General features: G+C 43.0%; 1 protein-coding gene across 3 annotated transcripts in view; it reads left to right on the top strand.

Annotated features, from left to right (window-relative positions):
- NRG3 (neuregulin 3) overlaps positions 1–20,673 on the top strand; it is a 944,800-nt gene that overhangs the window by 884,967 nt on the left and 39,160 nt on the right. For 2 of the 3 annotated variants that reach the window (XM_088463066.1, XM_088463065.1), the window contains one exon: positions 15,235–15,405. The exons of the other annotated variant lie outside the window; for it this stretch is intronic. In XM_088463066.1, the coding sequence (XP_088319192.1) occupies positions 15,235–15,405 (171 nt within the window). The remainder of the gene's footprint in view (positions 1–15,234; positions 15,406–20,673) is intronic. 3 annotated transcript variants of the gene reach the window in all.

Here is a 20,673-nt window from a genome sequence, read left to right as displayed (position 1 = left end):
GCCCACCTGTAGCACTCAGCATAATTCTCCCAGCTCCAGTGTATCTCAGCCCCATTCCCTCCATCACCAGTGTGTGTCAGCCTCATTCCCTCCAGCCACAGTGTGTGTCAGCCTCATTCCCCCCCAGCCCCAGTGTGTCAGCCTCATATCCCCCCAGCCCCAGTGTGTCAGCCTCATATCCTCCAGCCCCAGTGTGTCAGCCTCATATCCTCCAGCCCCAGTGTGTGTCAGCCTCATATCTCCAATCCCCAGTGTGTCTTAACCCCATTCCCCAGCCCAGTGTGTGTCAGCCTTATATCCCCAATCCCCAGTGTGTCAGCCTCATTCCCCCCAGCCTCAGTGTGTTTCTCAGCCCAAATGCATGTAGCATCATTCCCCCAGCTGGGTGTATGTGTCTCAACCCTATTCCCCAGCCCCAGTGTGTGTCAGCCTCATTCTCCCCCCAGCCCTAGCATGTGTCATTCTCATTCTCCGCCCCCAGCATGTGTCCCAGCCCCAGTGTTTCAGCCTCTCTCCCCCCGCAGCCCCAGCATGTATCATCCTCATTCTTTCCCCCAGCGTGTGTCATCCTCATTCTCTCCCCCCCAGCTCCAGCATGTTTCCCAGCCCCAGTGTGTCATCCTCTTTCCACCCCAGTCACAGCCTTGCCCCCCCATCCCCCCATATCGCCACCGCCACTTACTTGGAGCTCCTCAGTTTGGCTACCCAGCCGCTGCTCATGTGTCTCAGCATCACCGTCAGCAGGATGCTGAAACTGTAGGTGGGGGGTCGGGCCGGGCCGAAGAGGGGCAGGAGGCGGAGCCATCAGTAGTGACTGACAGGCTCCGCAAAGGCTTTTGGGAGGAGCTGCTGTGGCTGGGCTTGCGCAGTGGCTCTCCCGTCAGCCTTTTTTTTTTCCAGCAGTATCGCAGCAGAAGACCTGAATCTGCAGAGCTGCCTGATCGAAGAGCTCCGATCGCGGCGGCAGCATGCATGGGTAAGTGCTGGGCGGCCCCCGGTATCCAGGCCGGGAACCGGCTCGGTATCCCGGCGGCCCAATCCGCCCCTGGATACCAGACTACACCAGCTGCATTAGTGCTAATTAGATTTTTAGAGAGGGTCCTCAGGTTTTTACAAAAAAATCATCATTATTATTATATTATTATGTTTTTGCAGATAGTGCAAGATATGTGCTGATGGTCATACATCAATCAGCATGGATCTTGCATCAAGAGTTAGGCCCCAAGAAGTGTACCTGTAGCTTTATCAACTCTTTATTGATAGTACTTGCATACATCAGCAAGATCTTCCCTCATCCTTACCATCTTTTTATGGGTTGCAACGGGGAGATACATTTCATTCTGAATGCAGAATGATCTAATCCATTATACTTTGTGTGTTCAGCTCATAAAAATACATTTTCTGTGGAAAAAAAAAAATCACAAAATGCATTTACATTCTATACTACATGAGACCCAGAATCAGGACGAACTTCACAAATATCATATTATTAATGTAACATTCATTGCTTCTTCACATGATTAATAACAAGCTCAACTGTACAAAAACTGCATGTAATATCACAAACCAGTAGGCAATGTTTTTTTACACTGATTCCAAGAATTTGAACCATTCGCAAATTGAGATTAGTATGAGCACTTGGCTGTAACAAAATATGGGCCCCTATGACTTTCTGAGTCAATCTACTAGCGTACATTTGAAATAAATACAAATATATATTATGGGTGATGCTGCAGCATAATTGTGAAATAAACCTAGAATGTAGAGCAGAAGCATGTCACTGTACAGTTGTTCTTTCCCAACATAACAAGATACAGATTTATCATGTACAGTAGATATAGTGGATAGGACTCTGGCACATGCACTAAGGTGATCAATCATACTTAATTCACATAAAGCAAAATGTGAAAAAGGTGAATCATAAAAGATCAGAATAATAATGTAATTTTTGGTTTATTGCTTGATGTACACTTAGAACGTCCCTTAGGATGAAGGGTTTTCAATATATATAATGTATCAAAATATAAAGAAGATAATATCCCCACAACTACACAATATAGTTTCCAAAAATGTAGTCATCAAAACTTAAAAACACAAATTTTCATAACAAGTAAAAATTATGTAGATTGTGGCTTTACCAAAAATCAGTGTATCAAATGCATGTAGATAACAAGAAGATTGTTGTTTCCAGAACACCTCAGACCCTTTCTTAAGCTGATAACTCTAACTAAGTCTGGGTACACACATAAAGATTTTCTGTCCAACCATCCAACTAGTTGATTGGTTGGAATGAAAATCTGGAACTGATGATCAGCAATTTGCTCCTAAATGCCAGAAAACAAATGAAAATGGTCATTCAGACAAGTTTGTTAAATGTTTGATCCAAACAATTTGTTCAAACAAAAGGTTTTGACCATTTTCCAGCATTTGGGAGCAGGGCCGTAGGGAGGGTGGTGCAGTTGGTGCCTCCGCACAGGGCGGAAGTTTGGAAGTTCACCGGCCGCTACCTGTCAGGCTCCGGATGTCTGCAGGAAGAGACCTCCTGGAGTGCTACGCAGCAGAGGAGAGTAACGCTAAAGAAGTCCTCACCCTCCACCCAACGGTCACTCAAAAAGGTAAGTGCTTACGGGTCAGGAGGGAGCAGGGGAGAGCGAGAGGGGTGGCAGTGCAGCACAGAGCGCACTGCCGTCCTGCTACGGCGCTGTTTGGGAGCAAATTGCTGATTGTCATTTGCTTTCATACCTTACCAGATTTTCTATCCAACCAATCAAGTAGTTGGATGGTTGGACAGAAAATCTTTACATGTGTATGCACCTATAGGCTGTGGTCATTACCAACCAACCTGTGGAAATCAGCTACAGTATAATCCCACTGTGCTAAAGTATTTCTTTAATTCTGTATAATAGTCCAGCATTTCTTAACCTACTGTACATCACTAACTGTGCAGTGCATAAAATTCTGTTAACATACCATTCAGATATTCTAAGTAGTAACTTAGATTTCATGTGAATTTTTATTTTCTTAATATAAATAATGTTGTTTTACTGTCAGAAGATACATGATGGGGTTTCTTATTCCTTCAATTTTTCTTCTTTTTTTCAAATGGCTGTTACTGCTTTAGGGGGGCATTCAATTAGGCTGTGAAAAGTTGGAATCGGTGATAATTTATTGCCGATGACGTCATTTTCGCCTATTTTAATTATCCCTGTATTCAATTTCAAAGACTTTTCACCTTGTTTTACATGGTGAGAAAAAATTCTGAATTGGGGTTTAAGGGTGCTGACTTAAAAAAAATAGCCTGCACCCCTGGGAATGACATTTAGAAACAAACTGTGCCAAAAAAAGTTTTAAAAAAAATAGGGACACCCCCAAAAAAAAAAAAAAAAAATTGGGGGTGAAAAAAAGGGAAAACAGTCTTTAAAAATAGGGAAATAGTTTCGGGGCTATTCTGCAAGTGTGCGGCAGGTGTTTTCTAGAATAGGCTATAAGCAGCAGGTGCATTTTTGCAGAATTTTTAAAAAATTACTTGAGTGACTTAAAAATATGAAGGTACCCATTTTCATGTACCCAAATTTGATGGGACCACTTAAAAAAACTCTTCTGCAACACTTGTTCTAATGTCGGGAAAAAACACCTGCCGCGGCTATTTAAAAATGTACAACACATTCTGCAGGGCTAAACAGGGGTACCCAGAGTGAACCCCCATCTTTAGGGGCATCTTTAGGGGGTCCTAGGAACAAAACCCGAGAATTCCTGAATTTTTAGCGATACTTACCTTTCCGCAGGCTCCCGCTTTCGCTGCTTCCTAATTGAATACGGGAGAAAGCTGGAGCGCCCGATACTTTATCCCAGGAAAAGCTCCGATGTGGAGTGAAAAGTCCTGCACAGACTTTTTGCTCCCTAATTGAATACGGGCCATAATAGTGTCATGACCATGGGGACCACAGTAACATGACATACTGTATAGGTAGTGAACAGAGTTTGAAAAACTCTTCTTCTTGGCATGTTTATTAACCACACAATCCCTTCAACACATTCCTCTCTTTGCCATCATGTAAATAGGAGACAGGATGGACTGTGACATAGAGATCACATGAGAATCTCCTCAGGAATGAGTTCATGCTTAAAAAAAATCTGTCAAAAAGGTATAGCAGGGAAAAAAAACAACTAGGGTACAATACACAAGTAGGAATATACACAGGTTACTTACAACACAGATAAGGTGCAGGCCTGAGCTTATATATGTGCTCAGGCACCACAATTGGTGCATGTATTTCAGATGGCATGATCCTTTGCACAACTGATTACATAGGGAAAGTCAGGGGCAAAAGCAGTATTTCTACAACGGTTTCTGAATGCTTGATTTAGAAAAGAAACCATAAGCTTAAAGCAGTTATCTGCACCCACCCTACATATTCACTATCACAGTAAGTATATTGCAAGATATATTTAATTAGAGATGAGGATTTCTTGCTGCACCCACCATGTGATCGATGTTGTTGACTGGATGCAACTAAAATACTATTTCTGAATGTTTTCATGGTTACCTGGTGTGTGTCAACCTTTAAAACAAAAAAATTCAACTTAAATATATACATATATATATACATAGCCAATATTGGGTTGGTTATGGTATGTTGATGCTCAGGATCCTGGCAGTCAGAAACCCGATGCCAGCATACTGACAGGGTAAGGATACCGACACCTGTCGGTAAGTATCCTAACTTTACCCATACCCTTAAAGCTAGCCCTCCCTCCCCACAACCCTCCCTCCCCACAGCCTAACCATAACCTGCCCCCTACTGCCTAACCCCTATCCCTCCCCAAAACCCCAATACTTACCATTGGGATGCCGGCGGTGAGGATGCTGGCACCGTAATTTTGACTGGTGTTGGGATTTTGGTGCTGGCATTCTGAGCGCAGGCATCCCTGCATCTCCCAACAGCGATCAGCCTCTTTCTTATGTGGATTAATAATCTACAGACTTCCCTGAAGAAAATTCCTGTGCTGGGCACCTCCTGAAATAGACATTCAGGGCCTGATTCAGACTTGGGAATAGAGAGAGACATAGCACTTAACTGTGAACCTGAACAAACCATGTTGCAATGCAAGGGGTGTAAATCAGTGTCGTAATTAGGGTATTTGGAGCCCAGGGCAAATGTAAAATTGGAACCTCCCCTGCTACTATGTGTGCATGGCAAAAAATGGGTGTGGTCACTTAAAATGGGGCGTGTCAACATGAAACACCCCTTTATCATCACTCTGAACATTCCTTTCCCTATGCACCTTAACCCCAGTAGTACCCCTTATGCAGTACCCCCAGTATGCAATGCCCCCAGTAGTAGTCCCCCTTATGCAGACCCTCATTAGTTCCCATTATTCAGTGCCCCCAGTAGTGGTCCCCCTTATGCAGGCCCCCAGCAGTGGTCCCCCTTATGCAGGCCCCAGCAGTGATCCCCCTATCCAGTGTCCCCTATACAGGGCCCCCTGCAGTGGTCCTCCCTATTTAGTGCCCCCAGTAGTAGTTTTCCCCCAGCAGTAGTCGCCAGTAGATGATCCCCCTCCCAATGCAGTGCCGCCAGTTGTAGACCCCAGTAATGGTGCCCCCAGTAGTAGCTCCCCCCAGTAATGGTGCCCTCAGTAGTAGCTCCCCCCAGTAATGGTGTCCCAAGTAGTAGTAACTCCCCCCCAGTAATGGTGTCCCCAGTAATAGGAGCTCCCCCCAGTAATGGTGCCCCCAGTAGTAGTAGCTCCCCCCTAGTAATGGTGTCCCCAGTAGTAGTAGTAACTCCCCCCAGTAATGGTGTCCCCAGTAGTAGTAGCTCCCCCCCAGTAATGGTGTCCCCAGTAGTAGTAGCCCCCGCCCCCCCCCCCCCATAGTGCAGACACACAAGTTACAAAAAATGTAAAAAAATTCACTTACCAGGATCCACGCTCCTGCTCCGGTCACTGCTCCCACCGCGCGTCAGTCCTCCCGGGCTGGCGCACTCAGCATTATGGGAAAGACGTCATGACGTCTCTCCCATTACACACTGCATGAGCTGGAAGGCAGAGCTCATGAGTGAGCTCCAGCCCGGCTCTTGCAGTGGGCGCTGCAGCAGTCAATGAGAATCTGTCTGACCCCCATTGGCTGCTGATTCACACACACATCGCTGCAGCTCAGTGGTGATGTGTGTGCAGTAGCAGCAGCAGCCAATGAGAGTCGTCTGGATCTCATTGGCTGCTGGTTAACACACACATCGCCGCCAGCGCTGGTGGCAATGTGTGTTTGTTAGCACAGCCTGAGCCCGCCTTCCACCCTCCTCCTGGCGCTATTGGGTAAATGCTTAGGAGGAGGGAAGAGGCTCAGCTGTGCAGCACAGGACCTGCGCCGGGAAGCCTAGTGCTGGTCCTGTGTAAATGTGTTGCACTGACTGCACACACTGTGGTCGGCGCTACACTGCCTAACTAGGGCAGACCAGACCATGGCAAGCGGCACCCCCTCCCCTGCACTGCTGATCCTAGCAGGGCACACTCCCTGCTCGACCACCCTTAGTTACGCCACTGGTGTAAATACATACATTTTTTTACACGTAGGGTAAATACTGGCTGCTTTTGCATGTAGCCCACAAATACTGCACAGCTTTATTATTACTCTACAATTTAGATGTCAGTTTGGACACTCTCCTCCCAAATCTAAATTTCTTTGCACAGTATAAATCTGCCCAGGGGCGGATTGGCCATTAAAGTCAGTGGGATGTTTCCCGGTGGGCCGACCAGACTATGGGGCCGCCTGTCTCCACTCCCCAGTAGCACATCACTCACCCTGAGCCTTGTATGATTGACAGCCCCAACCTGCGAGCAGCCCCGCCCCCTGTAGTCTTTTGCGCTGGTCCTTCTTGGATGGTTGATAAAGCCCCCACATCACTATTCGGGGGCCTTCATGGATAACTGACAGCCTGCCGGCAGCCCGGCACCTGTCAGCAACCCCGCTGCTCTGTAGTGCATCCATCAGTCTGTGTCTTCACAGGCACTAGCAGCCCGCCGGCCTCTGCCACTGCCGCCCGCTTTGCCCATCCCACTGTGCCTCATTTTCACACACTGCTCAGTATAGGCAGCCTGTCACTGAGACTCAGAGACAGGCATCCTAGGCAGCCTATACCGAGCGGTGTGTGAGACACGCTGTGCCCGTGTCGCTGAGCGCAGGTGTCTGTTCCCGGCCAGCAGTCCTCCCCTGCTCTCTCCTCCCTCCTTTAGGAGCCAGATGATGGACTTCCAGTTTGTATTGTGAGGCTGTCACTGTGGTATGTACTCTTATGCAAATTTATTGTGTATGTGTGCATATATGTAGCTACGTATATGTCTAATTGCTGCCTGTATATTTGTGTATCTGTCTGTATATATGTACCTACAGTATGTTTATGTGTAACTTGTTTTTGTTTATAGATATGTATACCAAAATATGAGTGCATGTATGTACCTATGTAGATGCGTATCTGTATATGAATGAGTGACTGTATGTATGTATATACCTGTGTATTTGTATATGTATATAAGTGTCTGTATGTACCTATGTATATGTGTATCTGGAAACTATGTATAGATATTTGAGCATCTATGTGTGCATGTTTGTACCTCTGTAAATGGGTATATCAGTGTCAACTATATGAGTGCATGATTGTACCTATGTATATGTGTATCTGTATATGGATATTTGGGTGTCTGTGTTTGCATGTATGTGCAACTGTATACAGATTACAGATATATGTGTGTATGTTGTATGTATGTACAAATGTGTATCTATATGGCTGTCTGGTATTTGTATACAGCTATGCTATATATGTGCACCGGCCACTTTTTGTGTTTTGGTTTGGATCTGGATCTTTCTTCGTGTTTTGGATCTGGATTGGTTTTGGCAAAACCACCCTTCTGTGTTTTGGGTTCTGGGTTTTGTGTTTTGGATCTGTATTTTTTTGAAAAAAAGTATAAAAACAGCTAAAATCACAACATTTGTGGGTCTTTTTGCTCCTATGCTATTATTAACCTCAATAACCTTTATTTCCACTCATTTCCAGTCTATTCTGAACACCACACAATAGTGTTTTTATGTCCAAAAGGTTGCACCGAGGTAGCTGGATGACTATGCTAAGTGATACGAGTGGGCAGCACAAACACGTGGCCATCTAGGAGTGACACTGCAGTGGCAGACAGGATGGCAGTTTGGAAAACTAGGCCCCAAACAGTACATAATGCAAAGAAAAAAAAGGTGCAAGATGGAATTGTCCTTGGGCCCTACCACCCACCCTTAAGTTGTATAAACAGGACATGCACACTTTAACAAACCAATCATTTCAGCACCAGGGTCTGCCACACGACTGTGGCTGAAATGATTGGTTCGTTTGGGCCCCCACAAAACAAGCTGGCAATTAATCTGTCCCTGCACAAACTGGCTCTACGGAGGTAAGATGTCGTCCTCATCCTCCTCATCCACCGATTCCTCACCCTCTTCAGTGTTGTGTACATCCTCATCCTCCCAGAGTATTAATTTGTCCCCGCTGGAATCCACCACCACAGGTCCCTCTGTACGTTCTGGAGGCTGGTCTCCCTGGAAGAGTTGATAATTCGTTTTTATGAACATCATCTTCTCCACATTTTGTGGAAGCATCCTCCTACCCCTTTCGCTGACAAGGTTCCCGGCTGCACTAAACCCTCTTTTGGAGTACACACTGGAGGGGGGGGGGGCAACTAAGGTAAAATAGAGCCAGTTTGTACAGGGGCCTCCAAATTGCCTCTTTTTCCTGCCAGTACAGGTACGGACTGTCTGACATGTCTACTTGGATGCTGTCACCGATGTAATCCTCCACCATTCTGTCAATGGTGATAGTATCATATGCAGTGACAGTAGACATGTCAGAAACTGTTGCCAGGTCCTTCAGTCCAAACTTGGTCATGCCTGCCCTGCATCATGCATTGTCAGATATCACAAATCCCCAGGAGAGTCTAAGTGGGGTAAGCCACTGGAAGATGATTTCCCCCAGTTTCTCTAAGAGGTTGTCGGCAGTGTGCCTCTTACTGAAACCGATGATACACAGCATAGCCTGCCTTGGAACGAGCTGGCGTTTCTGAGATGCTGCTACTGGTGACACTGCTGTTGTTGCTGCGTAAGGTGATACATCTACCCAGTGGGCTGTCACACTCATATAGTCCTTAGTCTGCCCTCTTCCACTTGTCCACATGTCCGTGGTTAAGTGGACATTGGGTACAACCGCATTTTACAGGACACTGAGGACACTTTTTCTGATGTTTCTGTACAGTCTCGGTATCACCTGCCAAGTGAAGTGGAATCTACACGGGATTTGGAACCGGGGACACACTACCTCCGTCAATTGTCTAAATCCCACTGCACCAATGGCGGATACCGGGTGCATGTCTAACACCAACATAGCAGTCAAGGCCTCAGTTATACATTTTTCTTCAGGATGACTGCTGTCGTACTTCATCCTCCTTGCTAAGGACTGTTGGAGGGTCAATTGTTTAGTAAAAGTAGTGGTGTTCCTACTTCCTCTCTGGGATGATGAACGACTCCCAGCAGCAACAGCAGCAGCGGCAACAGTAGGCGTAGCAATGCAGGATCCTCCGGAGGAATCCCGGATAAGAGACTCAGTCATGCCAGTGACATGGCCTGCAGGACTACTTCCGATCCTGACTGAGGAGGAAATTGACGAGGAGGGAGTTGATGGTGTGGTTTGCAGGCACTTGGATACAACAGGTCAACGGGTTTAGGTGTCCCTGGACTGCTTACGGTCTTAGCCAAAGTTTCAGAACTTGACAGTAACTTTTTATGAATGTGCTGCTGGTGACGTATAAGGGAGGATGTTCCTAGGTGGTTAACGTCCCTACCCCTACTTATTTCACCTTTACATATGGTACATATGGCAAGACAGTTGTTGTCCGGATTTGGATAGAAATATTGCCAGACCAAAGAGGTGGAATGTTTGGTCTTCTGCCCAGGCATGACCGTGATGGGCTTTTTCATCCCACGGACAACAACTGTCTCCCCTGGAGCCTGATTTAAACAAACCACATCACCATCAGAATCCTCCTCACCAACTTCCTCCTCAGCGCCAGCTACAGCAGTATCCTCATCCTGTTGTACTTCAACAGTGACATCTTCAATTTGCATATCAGCAAGTGGACTGTGGGTGCTCCTTTCAGCACTTGCAAAGGGCATGCAAATGGTGGAAAGAGCCACCTCTTCCCGTCCAGTGCTGGGAAGGTCAGGCATCGCAACTGCCACCACACTTGGACTCTCCTTGGGGATTTGTGATATCTTCTTAGAAGATATAAACAGAGACAGTTTTTCACTGTGCTTTTGCAAGCTTAACTGTTTGATTTTTTTAGCGTGATGAGGGCTTCCATCGTCATGTGATGCTGAACCACTAGTCATGAACATAGGGATAGAACTTAGCCGTTCCTTGCCACTCCGTGTCGTAAATAGCATATTGGCAAGTTTACCTTTCTCCTCAGATGATTTAAATGTTTTTTTTAAGGTCATTTTCCTGAACTTTGTCATTTGGGATTGTATATGCCCTCTACTATGACATTGGGCATCGGCCTTGGCAGACAACGTTGATAGCATGTTATCGTCTATGTCATGACTAGTGGCAGCAGCTTCAGCACTAGGAGGAAGTGGTTCTTGATATTTCCATATTTTATTTTTATCGGAGAAAGTTTGGTCCTCCATTTATGTTATATTGATAAATACGTGCGGCTAAGGCGCACACAAACACAGAATTTTTTTTTTATTATTGTTGGAGACTAGTGCACAAACAGGGGTATTCAATATTGGTGCGATAACATCATTTTTGCGTTAATATCGTAGGTATGACATCATTATCGCAGGCTTTAGTTTTACACCGTATTCAATTTCAAAGACTTATCGCAGTTTTGAAAAGTCTTTGATAAAAAACGGGGATAAGTTTTCACCATTGAATAGGTGTCGAAAAAAAGTGCAGAATTGGGGTTTAGGGGTGCAGGCTTAAAAAAATAGCCTGCACCCCTGGGACTGACATTTAAATAATAACTGTGTCAAAAAAAGTTTAAAAAAAAAAAATAGGGACACCCCAAAAAATGTATTTAAAAATTGTGGTGAAAAAAAAAATGGGAAAAAATTGTTTAACAATAGGGAAATAGGTTCAGGGCTATTCTGCAAGTATGCGGCAGATGTTTTCTAGAATAGAATTATAGCGGCAGGTGCACAAATGCAGAATTTAAAAAAACTTACTTTAGGGACATAAAAATATGTTAGTACCCATTTTCATGTACCCCAAATTTGATGGGACCACTTAAAAAAACGAAAAAAATAACCTAAGTGCTCTTCTGCATTACTTCTTCAATGTCGGAAAAAAAACACCTGCTGCGGCTATTTAAATCCCCGACTTTCAATTAAAGTCTAAAACGGGTGTACCCATAGTGATCCCCCATGTTATTACTACTTTAGGGGGGTCTTACAATTTTTTTAAGGAAAAATTCGTAACTTTACGCAAATCCAACTGCAGAGTTTCCCGTTTTCGTTAATTTTATATTGAATACGGGTATAAGCGGGAGCGCGCCCGATACTTTAACGAAAGGTAAAAACTCCGATATGAAACATTAACTTCGACAGTGAAGTTAACGTTTCATATTGAATACCCCTGTTTGTGGGTTACACCACCCTTTAACAAATGAGCCAGCCGGCTCTTTACTTATGGGACACAGGCGCACGCTTTGCGCTGCTCCTTTGTTGATGCACGTGCAGCTACAGTGCACACAATTCACAAAGACAGAAAAAAAAAGATTTTTTTATTTTTTGTGGAGCGCACTATGAGGGTTACACAACCCTTTAACAGACAGACGCATGCTTGGCGCTGCTGCTTTGAGGTTGCACATACAGTGCAGACAATTCACAAACACAGAAGAAAATATTTTATTTTTGTTGGAGTGCACTTTGGGGGTTACACCACCCTTTAACAGACAGACGCACGCTTGGCGCTACTTTGTTGATGCACATGTGGCCTTAGTGCACACAATTCACAAACACAGAAAATATTTTTTTATTTTGTTTGGAGTGCACTTTGGGGGTTACAGCATCCTTTAACGGACAAGCCAGTCGGCCCTTTACTTATGGGACACAGGCACACCCTTGGCGCTGCTCCTTTGTTGATGCACGTGGAGCCACAGTGCACACAATTCACAAACACAGAAAATAATTTTTTATTTTGTTTGCAGAGCACTTTGGGGGTTACAGCACCCTTTACGGTCAAGCCAGCTGGCCCTTTACGTATGACAAAGGTGCACGCTTGGCGCTACTTTGTTGATAACCGTGCGGCCACAGTTCACACAATTCACAAACACAAAAAATTATTTTTTATTTTGTTTGGAGTGCACTTTGGGGGTTACAGCACCCTTTAATGGTCAAGCCAGCTGGCCCTTTACGTATGACACAGGCGCACGCTTGGCGCTACTTTGTTGATAGCCATGCGGCTACTGCGCACACAATTCACAAACACAGAAAAAAAACATATACAATTTGGAGTGCACTTTGGGGGTTACAGCACCCTTTAACGGACAAGCCACCCGGCCCTTTACTTATGACACAGGTGCACGCTTGGCGCTACTTTGTTGATGCACGCAATTCACAAACACAGAAAAAATATAATTTTTTTTGCACTTGGGGGTGCACCCCTGATGGACAGAGCACCCCCTGGACAACACTACAGCACCCCTTTAGGACTGGGACACTGCACAGGACTTTGGAGTGGACACAGCCCTTATGGACAACTGACTGCACAACACAGCCCAGCCAGCCCCTATGGACTTTGGAGGAGTGGACACAGTCCCTATGGACAACAGCAGCACAGCACAACACAGCCAGCCCCTATGGACTTTGGAGGAGTGGACACAGCCCCTATGGACAACAGCAGCACAGCACAGCACAGCACAACACTACACTACACTACACTACACAGCCCAGCCAGCCCTAACTCCCACCCTCCCTCTTCACTGTCCACAGCCAAGTGAGAAAATGGCGCTGACGCAAGTACCTTATATAGAATCCAAAACCCGCGAGACCTGGAAGGCGGGATGATGACGTTTTGCCTCGATTTCAGATCCGAGTCAGTCGGGAAAAGTCGAGCCTGACTCAGATCCGGGGGGCTCAGATTTCAGAAATTCGAACCCGCTCACCCCTAATATATATTTATATATATATATATATATATATCCAACTGTGACCCGGCACTCACAAGTCCTCTCAGCTGTAAATGGCTCCGGTGCCTTCCAAAGGGGTATGGTTCCCCGAAATGCATATTCAAACTAAAATGAAAAAAGGTGGCACTCAGAGGCTTCAATATAAAGTGAATCAAGCACCCACTGCGGAGTAGCTTTAATGTGACATCATATCAGCGTCAACGTTTCGGTGATCGTGTCCCCTTTCTTTCTCTGTTTGAGCCGAAAGCACTCCAGGGCTTGCGGCAATGAGACCCTACCACAAGGGTCTCGTCGCAAGCCTGATGGTCGCGACCATCTTCCTGGCCTCTCGCTATAGCTGTGGGTGGTCTGCATATCAGATAACGAGATCTGACATCGACTGTGTTTGCAGACAAATTTGGACGATTTCATTCATTTTAATACTGTCAGAAATCATTAGTTGTTGATGAAATAGTTGACTAAATCGTTCAATCATTCATCGTTATCGTTCAACGAAATCGATGAAATGACAAATCTGACCGTGTGTATGCACCATTAAGGTGCCCATCCACTAGACGATTAAGTTGAGTGATTGAACGATAACAATATTGTTATCATTCAATCGTTCATAAATCATTTGCAAATTGTTCGCAAAAATGTCTAAAATGACCAGCGATGCGCCCTCCCGCTGGTCGTTTAGACATATATCATCGGGCAAACATGCCGGACAACCTGACGATAACCTCAGGTTCAGCATGTTTGCAGATGACTGATGTGCCTACACTGAATGACTGCTCATTCAGTGTAGGCACATCACAGACTGACAAACGACTGCACGATGTCATATTCATGCAGTCTTTTGCCTTTCTTCTAGTGGATGTGCACCTTTAGAGCAGTATGCTGGCATCAGAAGGAGATAACAGTAGTCAGCTAGCTGTAGTCAGGTACACAGAGATGGAACAAAGATTCCAAGGAAAATCCAGAAAGAAATCACAACACAGAGCCAAGTCAGAATTGGTAGAATATGAAGTGCAAAACCAAAATAATAAGCATAAATGAGGGTCAAGGGTCAAGATGCTTCAATAAACCGGAATAGCAAAATGGAATGCTGGAGAGCATGATGCAAAACGAATACCCAGGCAGCTTTTAGCAAAAAGCACTGGGTTTAAATAGACTGCTGTGCTGTTTTAATGTGGCTCCAATGGTTATACTTGATGGCTATTATGGTCATTATGAATCTACCCATGCATCTTCCGGTCCTGGCACATCAACAACAGTGAGGAATGACTCCACTTCCAGTCACTTGGATGAGAATGACACGCATGGAATAAAGCTAGAGTGGAAGAAGTTATTTCAGTGCCATATGGTGCACGCTCCACTGTTTGAGAGGTGCTAGATTACACTATTTGTTGATATAATGGTCATGATTCAGAGTTGCCCGCTAAACTATTACCACTGCATTCCCTTTAAATATTTGGAAAATGTGTATTTCTGTCTGTGTTCAGAGTCGTACACAGCTATGTGACTGCTCCACCACTGTCTATGAGCTAGTGAAAGCCTTCTGTACATAAACTATTATTAGATGTTTTAGTAGATTAATTTCTCCATTTCATTCTTTTTAATTAAAAAAGGACTAGCCACTCATATTTTAATAGCAGTAAGATATTTGTTTGTTCTGTACTGGATGAACACTATTCATTGCTAACTGTGTACAGTATTTTGAATGTTTGTTGTATGGAATTGTTCTCATCTAGCATTAAGACTTATATAATGTTTAATTGATTCTATCTATCTATCTATCTATCTATCTATCTATCTATCTATCTATCTATCTATCTATCTATCTATCTATCTATCTATCTATCTATCTATCTATCTATCATTGCTTTTGACCTCATCACAAGCAGCCTCTATTTTTCAGGTGATAAAACAGACAGAAAACAATCCAATGCCTAAATTGCAGTCCCCAACAGACATCAGCTGGTAATTAGAGCTAAACTGTGGTCCTGTATGTCTTATTTGTTACAGGAGCCTTTCAACATGTTGCAGTCCCAGCCAAAGGAGTAGGATGCTGCAGAGAAATGCCTTTCGGAGAACCCCTCCACTGCCTAGGGGTCGCCTCAATGGGATTACAGGACCAGCATATCAGCAGCTGGAGGAGCCTGGGCTTATCGATCAGGACATGATAACTTGCCAAGGGTATGTGATGAAAACCACTGGAGCATGAAAATGCAATATCAATCTCAAGATTAAAAAAAATAGAAACTTGTCTACTTTAATCTATCTTTTGAGCCGTGACTTTTGCATGTTCCCAAAGCATGAATTATTAAAATCAAAGACATGTTTTGAACAGACGAGATCATTTCTTTAAATTTCTATTGACTCTGGTTACTGGTATTATGCAATATAAAAGTTCTTAATTTGTTCTTCATTATTGAATCATTACTGATGCTATTTTTCCTTTGTATGTTGGTAGTTTGTGCATGACAGCATTGTCTATAACAAAACTTTAGCTAAGTATTACTTGGACTAACTGCACCCAACAGCCTTTGGAAAGTTAGATGTGTTTTTGTTTAGGGTACTGCTGGCATAGGGGTACCATCATCCTTCTCTGTGGCAATGATTCTTCTAAGTAGCTAGAGAAGTTATCAGTACGATGTGAGCTGACGCTGCATTTCCATGGCCGTACTTTACATTCTATTTGCTTTCCCACATCCCTGGGGTAAGCAATTACCCTCTACACTCTGTACTTCCAGAGTGAAAGGAAAATTGCTCTCCCTGGGGAGCTGGAAACAGCTTATGATATTTGAAATATCCTAAATTGCAGAAATCTGTGTTTAAGCTGTTATGTACCTGTGAAGTGTTACAGAGCTCCCATTCTAATTCTAATCACGTCTTTTGTAATTGCATATTCCAATAACATTTTACTTGTTATTATGTGTCTGATTACAGGGATTTTCTTGTGTGTTGTGCACACTTGAGGAAATTAGGATGAGCAAAGCAAACAGTTCAATGCATTGTTTAGGATTGCATTATTTGTGACACAGTAAGGCAACTAAGTTTAAGACAAAATTTACTCAGCGGCGGGTTCTAAACCCCAGCGGTTTAGTGGCAGTTTGGCAGAGTTTTTGCTATCTGCAGATTTGCTAAGGCTGAAACTACTGCATAACCACTGCAAAACTGCCATCAAAACTAATTTTAGAATAGTGTAGAACAGAACTGTTATTTAGAAACCTCTGCCAAACTGCCACCAAACCCCCAGGGTTTAGAACCTGCTGTCAAACTGCCACCAAACCCCCGGTGTTTAGAACCCGCCGCTAAGTAAATTTTGCCCTTAGTCTTTTAATAACCCCACTTCCTTCCCCAAATTCAACGCTGTACCTCAAAAGTTTGGGGTCACCCAGACAATTTCATGTTTTACATAAAAACTGACTCTTATTTATCAAATGAGTTGCAAAATGAATAGAACATATAGTCAAGACATTGGCAAGGTTAGAAATAATGATTTTTATTTGAAATAATAATTTTGCCGTTCAAACTTTGCTTTCGTCAAAGAATGCTCCTTTTGCAGCAATTACAGCTTTGCAGACCTTTGGCATTCTAGCTGTTAATTTGTTGATGTAATCTGAAGAAATTTCACCCCACGCATCCTGAAGCTCCTCCCACAAGTTGGATTGGCTTGATGGGCACTTCTTGCGTACTATATTGTCAAGCTGCTCCCACAACAGCTCAATGGGGTTGAGATCTGGTGACTGCACTGGCCATTCCATTACAGACAGAATACCAGCTGCCTGCTTCTTCCCTAAATAGTTCTTGCATAATTTGGAGGTTTGTTTTGGGTCCTTGTCTTGTTGGAGGAGAAAATTGGCTCCAATCAAGCACTGTCCACAGGGTATGGCATGGTGTTGCAAAAATTCAAAGTCCCTTTTACATTGTACAAATCTCCCACTTTACCAGCACCAAAGCAGCCCCAGACCATCACATTACCTCCACCATGCTTCACAGATGGCATCAGGCACTCTTCCAGCATCTTTTCACTTGTTCCGCATCTCACAAATGTTCTTCTGTGTGATCCAAACACCTCAAACTTCGATTCATCTGTCCATAAAACTTTTTTCTAATCTTCCTCTGTCCAATGTCTGTGTTCTTTTGCCCATATTAATCTTTTCCTTTTATTGGCCAGTCTCAGATATGGCTTTTCTTTGCTACTCTGCCAAGAAGGCAAGCATTCTGGAGTCGCCTCTTCACTGTAGACGTTGACACTGGCATTTTATGGGTACCGTTTAATGGAGCTGCCAATTGAGGAGTTGTGAGGTGTCTTTTTCTCAAACTAGAGACTCTAATGTACTTGTCTTCTTGCAAAGTTGTGCACTGGGGCCTCCCACTTCTCTTTCTACTCTGGTTAGAGCTTGTTTGTGCTGTTCTCTGTCGGGAGTAGTACACACCATTGTAGGAAATGTTCTTAGCAATTTCTTGCATGGAATAGCCTTCATTTCTAAGAATAAGAATAGACTGTCGAGTTTCACATGAAAGTTCTCTTTTTCTGGCCATTTGGAGAGTATAATCGAACCCACAAATGTGATGCTTCAGATATTCAACTGGCTCAAAGGAAGGCCAGTTTTATAGCTTCTTTAATGAGCAAACCCATTTTCAGCTATGCTAACTTAATTGCACAAGGGTTTTTTTTATAATCATCCATTAGTCTTCTAACGCGCTTAGCAAACACAATGTGCCATTAGGACACTGGAGTGATGGTTGATGGAAATGGGCCTCTATACACCTATGTAGATATTCCTTTAAAAAACAGACATTTGCAACTAGTATAGTCATTTACCACATTAACAATGTATAGAGTGTATTTCTGATTAATTTAATGTTATCTTCATTGAAAGAAACAGTGCTTTTCTTTAAAAAATAAGGACATTTCTGATTGACCCCAAACTTTTAAATGGTGGTGTGTATATATATATATATATATATATATATATACATATACACACAGCAAGTGAAAATAGGCAGCACTCACAGACTCCAGTCTTCAAACAAATAACCCCATAAACGGGGTGTTTATTGGTGTGTTCGACGTTTCGGGGAACATCTTCCCTTCCTCAGGGCAAACAGTTAAAGTGTAAACAGAAATAGAATTACACATCATTAAAAACGGCAATGCTAGTGCACATATATAGATAAAAAATGTTTGCTGCTACAAATACATAAGACAGACAGGTTTAAAAACTACAGTGTAAAAAAGTGACATCTTCATAAATATATAATAATATTATATCTCAAAATATTAATAATGTAAAAAAGTGATCCTTATTCATACTATAAGTGCATGACAAAGTTAATAATAATAACAAAACAATATTTAGTGATATAAAAAATCGTGACAATATAATACAAAATCGCCATCTAGTGGCTGAATCAAACACTACATGTATTGCACAAACATGATACTAATAGGCTAAAACAGGGTAATTAGATAGTACCATATCGCATATTCTGTAGTAACAACTATATAAAAAAACATTTAAACGTATTCCTAACACAGCTGATGGCCAAATACAAAAAACTAAATATGTGGATAAAACTGACTCAACTCAGAGGTATATGTTATCCTACAAAAAACAATTTAAACCCAGAGTTTCATTTAATCCACGTGGGGATAAAGTATCCATACGATGTATCCATCTGGTTTTAGCTCTGTCTCCCCCCCTAACAGACAATGGGACATGGTCAATAATTTTATGTTTTAAAGTGGCTAGTGCGTGTTTATACTGTACAAAATGTTTAGCCACTGGTTGCTCTCCTGTTCCTGTTCATAGAGCCGCCCGTATTGCAGATCTATGTAGTGCCATGTGGATTTTGAATTGTCACTCAGTTTTCCCTATAAAGTATAATCCACAAGGGCAAACAATGACATAGATAACGTATGTAGAGGTACAAGTTGATGGCCATTTAATGGAAAACTTTTTCCCAGAATGAGGATGCGTGATATAATCATCAACACTCATGTGGTAACAGATTGTACATCCTAAACATTTAAAACATCCTTTCTTACGACTAAGATAGGTTCTAGGTGGTACTGGAGTTTTAATAAAACCCGTGATGTCCGTATGGACAACATAATCTTTTATGTTCTTCCCTCTGCTATAACTGGGCATAATGCTCATATCTTTAAAGCATTTCCATTCAGTACCAGACTTAACTATATGCCAATATTCACGTGCTTTCTTTTTAGTAATATTGCTGCTAGTAGAATATTGATTCACCCATGGGATCTTATTCTGGCGTTTGCTACGAGCTTTATTAGCCAGTAATATCTCTCTCTCGGTAGCCCCAAAGCCTTTTCTTCGGCTATCAATAAATCTTTTAGAGGGTAACCTCTCTCCAAAAATTTCATTATCATCTGTTCTTATTGTTGGTGCATTGTCTCGTATTACTTCAACAAACCCTTAACATCTGTGAATACGGTAGTCCTCTAATAGTCGGAGCTGGATGGAAACTTTTAAAATGCAATATGGTATTACGATCTGTAGGTTTGGAGTACAGTGAAGTCACTATTTCTCCATCAGAAATTTTTAATCAAAATATCAAGAAAACAAATCTGCCAGTGGTCGTGGGACATAGTAAGTTTGGTAGGGCTATCAGTTTGATTATGAGTTTCAATCAGTTTAACCAACTTCAATGTATCTCCTTGCCAAAATACCAATAAATCATCAATATAGCGAAAGTACAAGGAAATTTCACTACTAATATCCAAATCTTCAAAAAACAGCCCCTTTTCAATCTCCCACATAAAGGCACATCCTATTTTCTGTCTGTAAAATATCCCGTTAAACAGAAAGAAATTAAGTGTAAACTCTATGAGTTTAAAAAAAAGGGAATGTCAGGTCCTTTAAGTGTATGTTTCCTGTGATAAGGTGTTGTGTCACCAACAACCCCACCTTGTGTGGGATACAGGTATATAAACTTGTTACATCAAGTCTGGAAAGTACTGTATCTTCCGACACTCTCTTCTTGTCCCTAAGAATTTTCAAAAGGGTGCTGGAGTCCTTGAGGTGTGAAAAGGTATTGTGTATACAAGGTTGCAGATAAGTATCAAGGAAAATGGCCACAGATTCACATAGAGACCCCCTGGCGGAAATAATCGGCCTACCAGGGGGTTTGTGCACACTCTTGTGAATCTTGGGCAGAATATAAAAAATAGGCACCACAGGAAATTGGACATACAATTTTGCACCAATATCAGTAGAAATTAATCCTTCTCGGATCGCTTCACTAATAATGAGATCCAATTCTAGGTTAAAGCTGGCTGTGGGATCTCTATCCAAGCATTCATAAGTGTTGAAATCACTTAATAATCTGTTGCATTCCTCAATATTATCTGTGGTTTCCTGTACAATGATGGAACCCCCCTTGTCAGCTCTTCTAACCACGATGTCAGTTCGTTTACTCAGCGAGGCT

Source organism: Taudactylus pleione, unplaced genomic scaffold (assembly GCF_031769625.1).
Source record: "Taudactylus pleione unplaced genomic scaffold, aTauple2 ptg001314l, whole genome shotgun sequence".
Lineage (NCBI taxonomy): Eukaryota > Metazoa > Chordata > Amphibia > Anura > Myobatrachidae > Taudactylus > Taudactylus pleione.
Note: the sequence above shows the minus strand (reverse complement) of the source record. Positions and strands in the feature narration are given on the sequence as shown.